Source organism: Diospyros lotus, unplaced genomic scaffold, assembly GCF_014633365.1.
Source record: "Diospyros lotus cultivar Yz01 unplaced genomic scaffold, ASM1463336v1 superscaf1, whole genome shotgun sequence".
NCBI classification, from domain to species: domain Eukaryota; kingdom Viridiplantae; phylum Streptophyta; class Magnoliopsida; order Ericales; family Ebenaceae; genus Diospyros; species Diospyros lotus.
In genome coordinates, this window is record NW_026267104.1 from 6,097,458 (window position 1) to 6,111,322 (window position 13,865).

Here is a 13,865-nt window from a genome sequence, read left to right on the forward strand (position 1 = left end):
CCGCCACTCTGGGAGAATAATCAGATGGCGGCCGTGGACTAGGCATCGTTCTGGCCGAACCACGTAAAAGATTCTGGTGTACACGCTTGGAACTTTGGGGGGGTTTTCTTCCTTCCTTCTCGGTATTTTTTTTGGATTGACTCACCGCGGCCCAAAACGAATCACGGTCGGCCGAAATCAAACGTCGACAATTATAATAATATTTTTTTTATTGTCAAAATCTTATTTATCTACCATCAAGCCTAACGTGACTTAATATTTAGAAATTTCATATTATTTAATAATTTTAAAATTAATAGATGAATTTAGTTTGAAATAAGTATATATGTGTACTTTATTCATAATGAACACAATTGTAAATTATAATAATTATGTTATTAAGTAATATTAATTTATTTTATATAAAATTATGTCATTTTAAACATATATTTACATACAATAAAGAATATTTTTAATTATCTCTAAAATCTTACGATTTTACAATCCTTGTTTACGATTTGATTTTATGAACTTCTCTTCAATTTCATTTAAAATATCGATTTTAACAACATTGTTTACAAATAAAAAAAAATAACACATATATCATCAAGTGCATTTCAAAAAATTATATTATAACTTATTAATGTAATATTATATTCTTATATAGTGTTTGTTAACTAAGATATAGATCAAAAAAGTTAAGATATAAAAAGTATTTATATATATATTTTTTATTTTGAATATGTTTGTTAAATTTATATGTCGATCATTTAAAAAGAAGTCATGTGACTTTTTATTTAACATTTTTTAGATATACTTATCTCTCTCACTCAAGATAAGTATATACTGAATTTTACAGATAAGAAAAAATTACCTATAAGTCCTTCAGTGCATTTAAAAAAATTTAATAAATAGTTTGATAAAAATTTTAAAATAATTCTCAATCTCATATTGATAATTCTATATTTTATTATGGAAAACATTTAAATCTTATCTTAATACAATCTCATCTTACTTATTTTAATAAACGTTATATTAGGTAACGTTTGTTAACTAAGACAAATATTGAAAAATATAAGATATATAAATTATTCAAGACTTTTATCATTTCAAATGTGTTTGTTAAACTTATCTGACAATCTTTGAAACAAAAAGTCAAGTGATTTTTTTGTTATAATTCTCTATACATGTTTATCTATTTATTTCTCTAGATAAGCATATATTAGACTTTATACTTAAGAAAGAAAGATGCACATGTCATTCAATACATTTCAAAAAATTTAATAAATAATTTAATAAAAATATTTAAATACTTTTATTCTTATTTAGACCTTTCTATATTTTCTTGATCTAAAAAGTATTATAGATTTATTTTAATATAATTTTATCTTACTCATTTTAATTAACATGTAAAACGAATATTTCACCTCTCCGTCAGTAAAAAAATAAAATAATTATATTTTTGGAATGGTAAAAAAAAATAAAAATAAAGGGTTACTGGATACAATTTTACGTTTATTACCACACGTGCCTAAAAAAAAGCCTGCCATTCCGCGTTTCAATGGCGGGTCAAAGAAGGGCTTCCCATTCTACATAGTCTTGGTGGGGCTGTTTATTTTGAATATTTATTTAATAAAAGAATGACATTTGATTACATGTAACATTTTGGCCAAAAAAAAAAAGATAAAATTAAAAATAAATCAGGTTATTAAATAATACATAAGTTGTTTATTGGTAAATAAAAATGAAAACTGATAGAAAGAAAAATCTATTACCTAAAATTTAAAAAATCAAATATGAAATTAAATATTTTTATAGACAATAAATAAATAAAAATAAGATTCAAAGAGCGGGGGTGATTTGGAAGGTACCGGGCCAGCAAACAACCTAGAAACGGTTTATACGCGCCAAAGGTAACGAATATTCCATCACTATTACCAAACCAGGAACAACTACATCCAGAGCAGAATACAAACAACTACACCGTCCAAGTATGGTTATACTTATACCGCATCAATAGCAACAATCAGTCTGTCTTCCCTGTCTTAGAAATAATATAAATTTCCGATCAAATCGGCGAATTTTCAGGTTCATTCCCCTAGCTCCCCCTGAACTACCGAGAGCGCATCGATCTGGGGTTCATCGCGATCCCTTCACCCAAATCACGGATTTATTCTATTCCCGATCCGAAAAAAATCAAATCCGCAGACCTAAACCCCGTGAACAATCCAACATATCTCTCTGTCTCTCTCTCTCTCTGCATTTTATTTTTCCCTTCAACTTGTCTTCGAAATCCAATCATGGAGGAGTTGGGAATCTGCTTCACCTGCTCCAACCATGGATTGATTTCGCCTCCGTTTTGAGGAATTTCTCCGAATATCTCCTTCTTGTGTGTTCTTCTGTTTGATCTGATACATCTATGACGAAGTCTCGGGTGTGGCAGCCATGCAAGAAGAAGAGGTTTTGATTTACGGGAGAAGACGACGGTACACGCGTGTGTAAATAGAGAGAGAGGATAATAGAGAAAACTAAAGCAATGGATGGTATTTGTATATGACGATTTGTTGATTTGTTAGATATATAGGCATAGTTCGAGAGAGAGAGAGGGAGAGGAAAGAGATGGCTTCGCGTTCAAGTAGTGCCGGTGGCGGCGCGAAGACGAGGGTGGGGAGGTACGAGCTGGGAAGGACTTTGGGGGAGGGGACGTTTGCCAAGGTGAAGTTTGCCAGAAATGTAGAAACTGGAGAGAACGTGGCTATCAAGATTCTTGACAAAGAGAAGGTTCTCAAGCATAAGATGATTAGCCAGGTGATCTCTCCATGTATTCTCTCGTATTTTGATTCTCTTTGAATATGTTTTGATGGATGTTGATTGGGTTTGCGTGTAGATTCCACGATTAACTTTTATTGGTTTCTGATTCTCGCTAGTTCGTATCTGGAACTAGAAGTTGGAAAAGAAGATAGAATATGAAATTATCCATAGTCGCACTTTTCATTATGAATAATGAAACAAAATAACTATTGGTGAATATTTATTCGATTTCGTTATCTTCTAATCTGACCACAAAATGAGTAAAACCACTTTCAGTTCCTCCTTTATTTTCTTAAGTTCAAAAGTGATATTAGATTTTGTTTGAATGCCAATAAAGTTGAGGAATCCCCATATCGTTTTTTGTATTTTGTGGAACCAAACCAACAAAAACTTTTGAAATACTCATATATGATTTTCATAGAAAAGTAATTTTTAAATTAAAAAAAGATCGCTGTTTACTTTCTTAAACCTGAAAATGGTTCTGGTGGTTAGCAAAAAATAAAAAAGTTTATGGGAACTGTTTCCTTAACAAAGTTCTCTGGACTTTTGCAGTCTTGAGATAACAGACGGTTCCTGAACCACAGTCAAAATCATTGTGTTAGCTACCTTTTGAGTATTGATGATCCCAATTCGCTGCAGCAATTAACTTTACAGATCTTTAACTTTTACACGCTTTCTTTTCCCTTGCAGCAGATGGGAGAAATAAACTTCAGATCCCAACCTCCAAATCACAGTCGCCCCTGCGCCCCCCCAACCCCCCCCCCCCCCCCCCCCCCCCCCAAAAAAAAAAAAAACCCAAAGAAATAGTATTAATTTGAATTAGTTATTTACTCTGTAGGAAGATCGGCATCTGACTTGTATCCAGAAAACGTTATACCTTGTTTGGTCTGATATTTTCCGTTTTACTGGCACAAGAGACCAGATATACAAGGTTTGGGTATCACTTAAATGGAAAATTGACTTATGCACACGCACAGATGCATCTGAGCTTTCTTTTCCCCTGTCCTCAACTTAATGTAATATTTTATAAAGATAAAAAGAGAATACTAGTTCTGGTCTAATGTTCAAAACATTTTGGCAAAAATGTTGGATAGGGGTTGTGAACATAAGTTTGGTTTCTTTCAATTTTCGTGTTTAGGTTGGTCAATTAAGGAAATGCAATGCAAATTTCCCTACTTTGACTGCAGGTTTAGTTCTTATTTATCTTTTATATCTTTACTCATCTAGGTGGTGAATATACATTGATTCTTTTTGATTGAATAAATATTTTTCATTCTGAATTTGGGATCTATTTTATTAATTGATGATGCTTTACCTCTTAAATTTATGGTAACATTGTAATTGTTTTTGTCCTTTGCAGATTAAACGTGAAATTTCAACTATGAAATTAATCAGGCATCCAAATGTCATTCGTATGTATGAGGTTAGAACATGGTAACATGCATACTATTATCTCTAGTGCCTGATTGCAAACTTGCAACGTGGCTTCTAGTGTGAGCCAATTATTTTCTTTCTTCTTTCTTTTCTATCCTTTATTCCTTTTCATTTTTTTATTTTTTTATTTTTTGAGGGTGGAGGGATTAAATGTTAAATTGTTAGACACGTGGACTTGTTTATTATGAGTTGGATGTATGTGTATTTTGTAAGTTATCAACCTTCTGCTTTTTGATGATCGTGCTTGTCTTTACTACCTTAACATTCTCCTTTGTAGGTCATGGCTAGCAAGACCAAAATATACATTGTTTTGGAATTTGTGACTGGGGGTGAACTCTTTGACAAAGTTGTAAGACAGTTTTTTCATTTTTGACTTTGCTTCTAGTGTTGATGTAGTAAAATGCAATGCAATTATGTTGAATTTTGTGCTTTTCTTGGATCCAGGCTGGCAAAGGCAGATTGAAGGAAGATGAAGCAAGGAAGTACTTTCAGCAGCTCATAAATGCAGTGGATTACTGCCATAGTAGAGGTGTTTTCCACCGTGACCTGAAGGTGAGAGAATCATCAGTTTTTTGGGGTGCTAAGTAAATCATCAAGTTTTAGTTTTATCAAAGCTGAAATAGTTGAATTTTGTTGAACTTAGCCTCAGACATTAGGGATGCATCAATTTTATTGGTTTATTTCAGTAATATCTTTTTATTATTTACAGCCAGAGAATCTGCTGCTGGATGTCAATGGAATTCTTAAAGTTTCAGATTTTGGATTAAGTGCTCTTTCTCAGCAAGTTCGAGTAAGTATGAGAATTTCCTATGTAGTGTGAGAAATATTCTATTGCAATAAGTTCAGTGACTGTTCAAGTTTTCTTATAAGCCTTGTACCTATGAATCACTGAAATACTACCCCTTATGATAAATTAGTGATCTGTGAACAGTTTTACATTTTCATAGTAGTCTTAAAATCTAATCCTACGAGCCCTTTTCATTCAGGAGGATGGACTATTACACACTACCTGTGGAACACCAAACTATGTTGCTCCGGAGGTATATTTACAGCTTTTTTTGCAAATTATTTTATCTATTCTCTTCTGAGCTAGAGATTATCTGATTTACTTCAATTCTTTATTTATATAGGTGATCAATAATAAAGGATATGATGGAGCTAAGGCTGATTTGTGGTCTTGCGGTGTAATTCTTTATGTCCTTGTGGCTGGATATCTGCCTTTTGAAGAGAACAACCTCATGGCATTATACAAAAAGGTTTATTTTCTGTACATCACCCCCCCGGGTACGGGGTGGTTGCTTTTGTTAGTTACAGAACTTCTTTCTTCTCTGCATAATGTTATGAGGAAATAAAAACATTCAGAATGTATTTAGGTCTTTTGCTATGTTATTTTATGTTTTTCCTCTTACTTTTTAGGATTGGAGTGTAACCATATCAGAACTTATGTTTTGTTGTAGATTTCCAAGGCGGAGTTCACATGTCCTCCATGGCTTTCCTCAAGTGCGAAGAAATTAATAAAAAGAATCCTGGATCCTAATCCCAAGACAGTATGACCTCTTTTCTCTTTTTCATTTTTTATTTTCTTTTTGTTGAACCTTGATGCCCTCTTTTGAATGACACCTGCTTTTGTTTGTCTCATTATCTATTTGTAATATGATTTATATGGACATTGTAAACAGCGCATTACAATTGCGGAGGTCATTGAGAATGAGTGGTTCAAGAAGGGATATAAGCCACCCACTTTTGAGCAGCCAGATGTTAGTCTTGACGACGTATATAATGTTTTTAATGATTCTGTGGTAAATGTCTCTCCTTAATGATTTCAGTTAAAAGCCCTTTTTTGCTTCAACTTTTTGGTTAGTGATTTAGAATGGGCCACTGGAGTGACTTTGATTTTTTCCTTTTTCTTTCAATGTATAGGACTCTCCAAATCTTGTCGTTGAAAGGCGGGAGGAACGACCTGCAACTCCTCTCACTATGAATGCTTTTGAGCTTATCTCTACATCTCAGGGTCTCAACCTTGGCTCTCTTTTTGAAAAGCAAATGGTATGTCAAGGCTTATGGTTTTGATTAAAAGCATTAAAACTACTTATTCCATGTATTTGTTAGTGAATTAGAGTCTCTATGTCGTCTCATGAATGGACCAGAATGATTTTTGTTTATTCAACTTTGTCTGTGGTGGATGTTACATTATTATTACATAGTTAAATGACTACTAGCTGATAAGACCCTCGGCTTGTTTATTATCATTTGGGGTAAAGGGGTTACCTCACCACCACCACCGAACAAACCAAAAAAAAAAATAAAGGAGAAAAAAGAAAGAAAAGAAAACGAGGAGAAACAAAAAATTATCTTGTTCATATACTTAAAGTTCAGGATGGCTAATGTACTCTCTGATGACCAGGGTCTTGTTAAACGTGAAACAAGATTTACATCTAAATGTCCTGCCAATCAGATTATCTCAAAAATAGAGGAAGCTGCTGCACCTTTGGGTTTTGATGTAAAGAAAAACAATTACAAGGTACTGATGGCATACATTACTTCCCCTCTGAATTTATGTTTTTGCTTCATTAGCATGCTTGATGGCATACAATGTCCTAGTACTGGAATATTGCTGGCAGAAGTAAATTTTTATGACAAATACTTGCATTATGGTTGCCTGCTGAATGATAAGATGCATTTCAGGTTATAATGGGTTTTATCAGCTTCACTTACAAATTATTTTTGTTGTCATTCTCAGTTGAAGCTTCAGGGGGAGAAAAGTGGACGCAAGGGCCATTTATCTGTTGCAACAGAGGTAAGGTTGCCTGAGGGGCTATGTGCAAGGATCCTTTGATGACTTAAAACTAGTAGAATATATAACGTTCAGTGTTTTTAACAAAGTGAAATTTGTTTTGACTTCCAGATTTTTGAGGTGGCTCCCTCTCTTTACATGGTTGAGGTTCGCAAAGCTGGAGGGGATACCTTGGAATTTAATTCGGTATGATTCTGAAATCTGATTGCGCTAGCACACTTTTTATGCCAATTTGTGTATCGTGTTGCATGCACAGCTGAAATGCTAGCCCCGGCTGGTTGTTGGCATGCTTTTTGAATAAGGATTTTTTTTTTTTTGACAAAATGGAAGAAAAATGTAACTCGGGTACATGATTGACATGTACAAAAGAATAATTACTTTTGTTTCTTTTACTTTGTTAATCCTTGTTTTGAGCAGTATAAATAAGCATTCTATTTTTGTGCAAAAAATACATTTACATGGGTATGAGTTATATAATTATTTTCCCATTTTGCTTTCCATGAAATCTTATTCCAAACATAGACTGAAGGTACTAAACAGGCTATGCCAGAGCATTTCTTTGGTTTCAATAGGCTTTTAGACAAGGAAATCACATACAATTTTTTTTATAAAGGCTTTTTTGTGTGCTGTTGCCCCATATTCAACAATCCTGCATGTGTATTTTGGTGTGGGAATGCAAACGGCTGGCCAACTGTCTCAATTGTTCTCTTTATTTTGCTTGCAGTTCTACAAGAGCCTCTCAACCGGGCTCAAAGACATTGTGTGGAAATCATCCGACGAAGAAGCAAATAATGGTCAGTATCTGTAAGCAATACCAATACGAATTACCAATGTTCTATTGAATGTTAAACATTGTGTTTTTTGCTTCCACTAACAGATTATTTAGAAGCAGGCGCTTCATGCACTAAGGCAACTATGAGTAGTAGCTTTTTGGTGATGACTAATTGCTCGGGTTTTTGTTGTCTGCAGGGGTTGGCATTGTGTCTTGTTGATCATCAGCTTCCATACGAGGCCAATAAAAATGGCGGAGTTTTAATGAAACTGAAATGCCAGAATTTGAACTCATACTGTCAATATTGCTGTTAATTTATATATATATATATATATATATTTAGTAGGTGTTAACTCTGGCGTGGTTCCTCCTGTAGACATTTCGTTGGTAAACAGGTTGGCCGTTAATGAAACGAAAAACATCGCAGTTGGGGTTGAGCGAACGATGCCCTGCGCCGTTTCGTAACAGATATGGGTGTGAAGTGATTCATGGGTTTGGTGTGTGGGTTTTTATTGCAAATGACAGTCTGTGATAAAGTAATGTATATTTATGGGTCTTTCATGGAGTTTGCTGTTTTTAGTTTTAGTTTTTATTTTTGTGCTCAGTTTTGTTATTATGAAAACAAAAATAATAAATTGGAAACAAAAACCAATTAGTCCGTTCAGCGGGATGAATTTGTTTTACAGCGGGATATAGTGTTTGGTGGGTGATATTAAAATGCGATATGATATTTATTATCATTATTTTTGTGTCCGCATTCGAATTTATTTGGGGTGCATCAGGAAGGAAGATAGTCACCCACCCATGAAGATTAATTGTGCGAAACTTGAACATTTTAGGTAAATAAAAATATATATATATTAAAAAAAATTGATGATGGAAAAGTTTCAAATTAAACCTGCATTATATTTGAAAAGCTTCTATGTTTTTCTTACTAATTTAAATATTTGGAAAACACATTCTTTACAAAAAAATTTCCCAAATAAAATCCACCTCCCTGTTCACGTAAAAAAAAAAATAACAGTTAAAAAAACATATTTTCCTCTTTTTTAATATTTATATTGAAAATTAATTTTATATATTTCTTAACGCATTTTTTAATTTTTTATAAACATAAAAAAAATTAAAAATTATTTTCCAGAACTAACTTAAATACAGCGTCAGTGTCACTAACTCACTATGTTTAAGGAGCTATCTAAAAAAAAATAAAATAAAAAACTCACTTTGCCTATGGAAACACTGTGGCACCGGCAGCCCATCCATGATCCATCCTCTCCCAATCTGCAAAATCCTTCCTGGGCCAATCAAGATAATACCCGCTGCCACCTGTCCAGTTCTGCAGACCAATAAATACAACGGGATCAGGTTCCCCCATATCGATCGGCCACCCCTCTCCTCCGCCGCGGCCGCCGCCATGGCAGCAGTAGCCACAGCAGCCAACTCTTCCCTGTGCTGCTCTTCCCAGATCATTAACCCGCCTCTGCAGCCCTCAAATTCCCAAACCGCCCAGCTCACAGCAAAACCCAATAATAACAAAAGCCTCCTCCACAAGCATCCACTCTACCTGCCGACCCACTCCAACCTGTCCCTCCAATTCAAGGAGAAAATCCTGTGCCTGGAGATCATGGGCGTGGACGCCGGCAAAGCCCTCTCCCTCAACCCCTCCCTCCGCTCCGCCTCTCTCCACTCCATCCACTCCATCATCTCCTTCCTCCAGTCCAAAGGCATCCACCACAAGGACTTGCCCAGAATCCTCGGCATGTGCCCCAAAATCCTCACCTCCTCCATCCAATCCGACCTTGTCCCCGTCTTCTCCTTCCTCTCCACTCACCTCCACGTCCCCGACCACAGCTTTCGCCGCGTCATCAACAAATGCCCCAGGCTCCTCGTCTCCAGCGTGCGAGACCAGCTCAAGCCGGCTTTGTTCTACCTCCAGAGGCTCGGGTTCAAGGATCTGGAGGCCTTGGCGTTTCAGGACCCGGTGCTGCTGGTGTCCAGCGTGGAGAAGACGCTGATCCCGAAGCTGGAGTACTTGGTGGTGGGTTTGGGGTTCTCCAAGGAGGAGGCGGTGGGCATGGTTCTGAGGTGCCCGGGGCTGTTCACCTTCAGCGTGGAGAACAATTTCAAGCCCAAGTTCGACTACTTTAAGGGGGAGATGGGGGGCAGCCTGGAGGAGCTAAAGGAGTTTCCGCAGTACTTCGCCTTCAGCTTGGAGAACAGGATAAAGCCGCGGCACATGGAGGTGGTGGAGAGCGGGGTCAAGGTTTCCTTGCCGTCGATGCTCAAGAGAACCGACGAGGAGTTCAGGGAGTTGTTGACTGGGCATCGCGGTGGCGCTGGTGGATGACTTTCATTCGCTTGCGCTGTCCATTCTTGTTGCTCGGGTAATTCACTATTTGTAAATTTTGACAATCCAAGCTATGATCTCTTGCGTGCTTGCGATGCTAGTGTGATATAATCCATCATTTGAACGATTTTGAAAATTTCTCTCTCCTTTACTAGTGTCATGGTTTTGGTTATGGCTACGCATAGATTCGAATAAGGCATTGGATCGGGGCTGACGAGGGATATCAAGAATCCCGAAATGGAAATGAATGGGCTGAAAGTGGCATGCTTTATTTAATGAGAGAGATCTTTTTCAAACTTCCTCGAATTTTTGCCTTCCTCCCTCGTAATTGTGGAAAGAACAATAAAGGGTTATTATTGTGTTGGACAATTCTCAATTTAATATTTGTAATTAAGAGTATAATTGTCATTTACTATTTAACAATTAATTTTCATTGCTACGGTAACATATTCTTTTCTCTCTCAAACGAAAGAAAAATATTTTTCATATCTCGTTTACAATTACTTTAATTCCATCCCGTTGCTAATTTTCTTCCCAAGAAAACTAAACGGTTTCTAGTGATTATGGCACGTATGGGTCATTATACTATTTTTAATTATTAAAACTAATTCAATAACATATTCAACATTTGCTAAATCAGACGCCACAACATGATTTATCTAGCCGCCCTTGAAAAGAGAAACGAATCCAACCTTTACGTACGAGCTTGGGTCAGGCTAATTGGACTGCTCGAGAACTTTTTTAGTTTCAAAGTTATGAAATATAAACTAACAATTTGGGTCGAGTAAGGCGGTCAATCGAGTTAGGTTGACCACCCAAGCCAATACCATTGCTTCTTTGGCTGCTTCACTTTGTACTACAATTACATGGCTCTGAATTAGAGTTGTCGTTGCTTAATACAAAGTTGATTTGATATTCATTAAACGTTTTTTTCTCCCTCTAGAAGGGTTACCTCATTGCTCATCTCTCTTGAAGAAATGTTATTTTCTTGAATTGCGAGGCGTAGCTTGAATCGGTGTCGATGACTATTCGTGTTTCGAGATGAGCATTAACAAGTGGTCTCTTTCAATTGGTTTCGCTTTCTAACCGATACTAAAAAAGTAATGGTGACACTTACCCGCTCTTGCTGAACATTTTCTCAATCCAAGCTATGATCTCTTGCTTGTTTGTGATGCTAATTCCAGTGGGATGATAATCCATCATTTGAACGATTTTGAAAATTTCTCTCTCTTTTACTAGTGTCATGATTTTGGTTATGGCTATGCATAAATTTGAATAGGGTGTTGGATTGGGGCTGACGAGAGATATCAAGGATCCCATAATGGAAATGAATGGACTGAAAGTGGCTTGCTTTATTTAAGGAGAAAGATCTTTTTCAAACCTCCTCGAATTTTTGCCTCCTTCCCCCATAACTATGGGAAGAACAATAAAAAGGGTTATTATTGTGCTTCGACAATTCTCAATTTAATATTTGTAATTAAGAGTATAATTGTCATTTGCTATTTAACAATTAATTTTCATTGCTACGGTAACATATTCTTTTCTCTCTCAAACGAAAGAAAAATATTTTTCATATCTCGTTTACAATTACTTTAATTCCATTCCGTTGCTAATTTTCTTCCCAAGAAAACTAAACGGTTTCTAGTGATTATGGCACGTATGGGTCATTATACTATTTTTAATTATTAAAACTAATTCAATAACATATTCAACATTTGCTAAATCGGACGCCACAACATGATTTATCCAGCCGCCCTTGAAAAGAGAAACGAATCCAACCTCTACGTACGAGCTTGGGTCAGGTTAGTTGGACTGCTCGAGAACTTTTTTGGTTTCAAAGTTATGAAATATAAACTGTAACGTCCCGTTCGAGCGATAGGAAGATTCGGAACAACTTATCCTAATGGGCTTACACGAACTTCCCAGGGGGGTCACCCATCCCTGGATTACCCCAGGTCAAGCACGCTTAACTTGGGAGTTCTTTGCCAACATTCAGCCCAAAAGGTATCCAACTGGTGTTGTTTCCTTTCTTACACTATCCTCGATATATACTAACTTCTCTGGGCTCTCGGGGTATTACATTCTCCCCCCCTTAAGCACATGACGTCCCCGTCATGCGACCTTACAACCGGTCCCAAATCTCTCCCCCCTTGCATGGCCGATGTGGGATTCGCCTAAGGTGCTTACACACACCCCCCATAGGGGCCTCACGCCTCCCCTCGGGACTCAGCTTCCTCGCTGAGGTTTGCCCCACCACCGCGCTCAGAGGCTCGGGGGTCGGCTCTGATACCACCTGTAACGTCCCGTTCGAGCGATAGGAAGATTCGGAACAACTTATCCTAATGGGCTTACACGAACTTTCCAGGGCGGTCACCCATCCCTGGATTACCCCAGGTCAAGCACGCTTAACTTGGGAGTTCTTTGCCAACATTCAGCCCAAAAGGTATCCAGCTGGTGTTGTTTCCTTTCTTACACTATCCTCGATATATACTAACTTCTCTGGGCTCTCGGGGTATTACATAAACTAACAATTTGGGTTGAGTAAGGCAGTCAATCGAGTTAGGTTGACCACCCGAGCCAATACCATTGCTTCTTTGGCCGCTTCACTTTGTACTACAATTACATGGCTCTGAATTAGAGTTGTCGTTGCTTAATACAAAGTTGATTTGATATTCATTAAATGTTTTTTTCTCCCTCCAGAAGGGTTACCTCATTGCTCTTCTCTCTTGAAGAAATGTTATTTTCTTGAATTGCGAGGCGTAGCTTGAATCGGTGTCGATGACTATTCGTGTTTCGAGATGAGCATCAACAAGTGGTCTCTTTCAATTGGTTTCGCTCTCTAACCGATACTAAAAACGTAATGGTGACAATTACCCGCTCTTGCTGAGCATTTTCTCAATCCAAGCTATGATCTCTTGCTTGTTTGTGATGCTAATTCCAGTGGGATGATAATCTATCATTTGAACGATTTTGAAAATTTCTCTCTCTTTTACTAGTGTCACGATTTTGGTTATGGCTATGCATAAATTTGAATAGGGCGTTGGATCGGGGCTGACGAGAGATATCAAGGATCCCATAATGGAAATGAATGGACTGAAAGTGGCTTGCTTTATTTAAGGAGAAAGATCTTTTTCAAACCTCCTCGAATTTTTGCCTCCCTCCCCCATAACTATGGGAAGAACAATAAAAAGAGTTATTATTGTGTTTGGACAATTCTCAATTTAATATTTGTAATTAAGAGTATAATTGTCATTTGCTATTTAACAATTAATTTTCATTGCTACGGTAACATATTTTTTTCTCTCTCAAACCAAAGAAAAATATTTTTCATATCTCATTTACAATTACTTTAATTCCATTCCGTTACTAATTTTCTTTCCAACAAAACTAAACGATTTCCAGTGATTATGGCAAGTATGGGTCATTATACTATTTTTAATTATTAAAACTAATTCAATAACATATTCAACATTTGCTAAATTGGACGCCACAACATGATTTATCTAGCTACCCTTGAAAAGAGAAACGAATCCAACCTCTACGTATGAGCTTGGGTCGGGCTAGTTGGACTACTCGATAACTTTCTTGGTTTCAAAGTTATAAAATATAAACTAACAATTTGGGTCGAGTTAGGTTAACCACCCGAGCCAATACCATTGCTTCTTTGGCCGCTTCACTTTGTACTACAATTACATGGCTCTAAATTAGAGTTGTCGTTGCCTAATACA

General features: G+C 36.6%; 2 protein-coding genes across 4 annotated transcripts; both read left to right on the plus strand.

The window, feature by feature from the left end:
• The first annotated feature begins 1,972 nt into the window (after positions 1–1,972).
• LOC127792970 (CBL-interacting serine/threonine-protein kinase 23-like) lies at positions 1,973–8,473 on the plus strand. The gene is made up of 15 exons (XM_052323674.1): positions 1,973–2,787; positions 4,151–4,213; positions 4,502–4,573; positions 4,669–4,776; positions 4,934–5,014; positions 5,211–5,264; positions 5,355–5,480; positions 5,682–5,771; positions 5,904–6,023; positions 6,145–6,270; positions 6,629–6,745; positions 6,965–7,021; positions 7,130–7,204; positions 7,743–7,812; positions 7,988–8,473. The coding sequence occupies exons 1-15, from the start codon at positions 2,599–2,601 to the stop codon at positions 8,008–8,010; spliced, it is 1,371 nt and encodes a 456-aa protein (XP_052179634.1). The 5' UTR covers positions 1,973–2,598; the 3' UTR covers positions 8,011–8,473.
• A 563-nt stretch (positions 8,474–9,036) lies between these two features.
• On the plus strand, positions 9,037–11,304 carry LOC127792971 (transcription termination factor MTEF1, chloroplastic). Of its 3 annotated transcripts, none has more exons than XM_052323675.1 (2): positions 9,037–10,174; positions 11,081–11,304. In XM_052323675.1, the coding sequence occupies exon 1, from the start codon at positions 9,052–9,054 to the stop codon at positions 10,135–10,137; it is 1,086 nt and encodes a 361-aa protein (XP_052179635.1). In that variant the 5' UTR covers positions 9,037–9,051; the 3' UTR covers positions 10,138–10,174; positions 11,081–11,304. The 3 variants fall into 3 exon arrangements, with proteins under 3 accessions (XP_052179635.1, XP_052179636.1, XP_052179637.1); XM_052323676.1 differs by lacking the exon at positions 11,081–11,304 and adding an exon at positions 10,293–10,560; XM_052323677.1 differs by lacking the exon at positions 11,081–11,304 and adding an exon at positions 10,323–10,560.
• Positions 11,305–13,865: the final 2,561 nt, after the last annotated feature.

What these genes read in the sequence shown, in the direction of transcription:
- LOC127792970 (XM_052323674.1), top strand. Translation starts at nt 2,599, where the DNA reads ATGGCTTCGCGTTCAAGTAGTGCCGGTGGCGGCGCGAAGACGAGGGTG. An exon ending in CAAACTATGTTGCTCCGGAG is followed by an intron (nt 5,265 to 5,354) that starts GTATATTTACAG and finishes TTATTTATATAG; the next exon opens with GTGATCAATAATAAAGGATA. An exon ending in ATGTTTTTAATGATTCTGTG is followed by an intron (nt 6,024 to 6,144) that starts GTAAATGTCTCT and finishes TTCAATGTATAG; the next exon opens with GACTCTCCAAATCTTGTCGT.
- LOC127792971 (XM_052323675.1), top strand. Translation starts at nt 9,052, where the DNA reads ATGATCCATCCTCTCCCAATCTGCAAAATCCTTCCTGGGCCAATCAAG.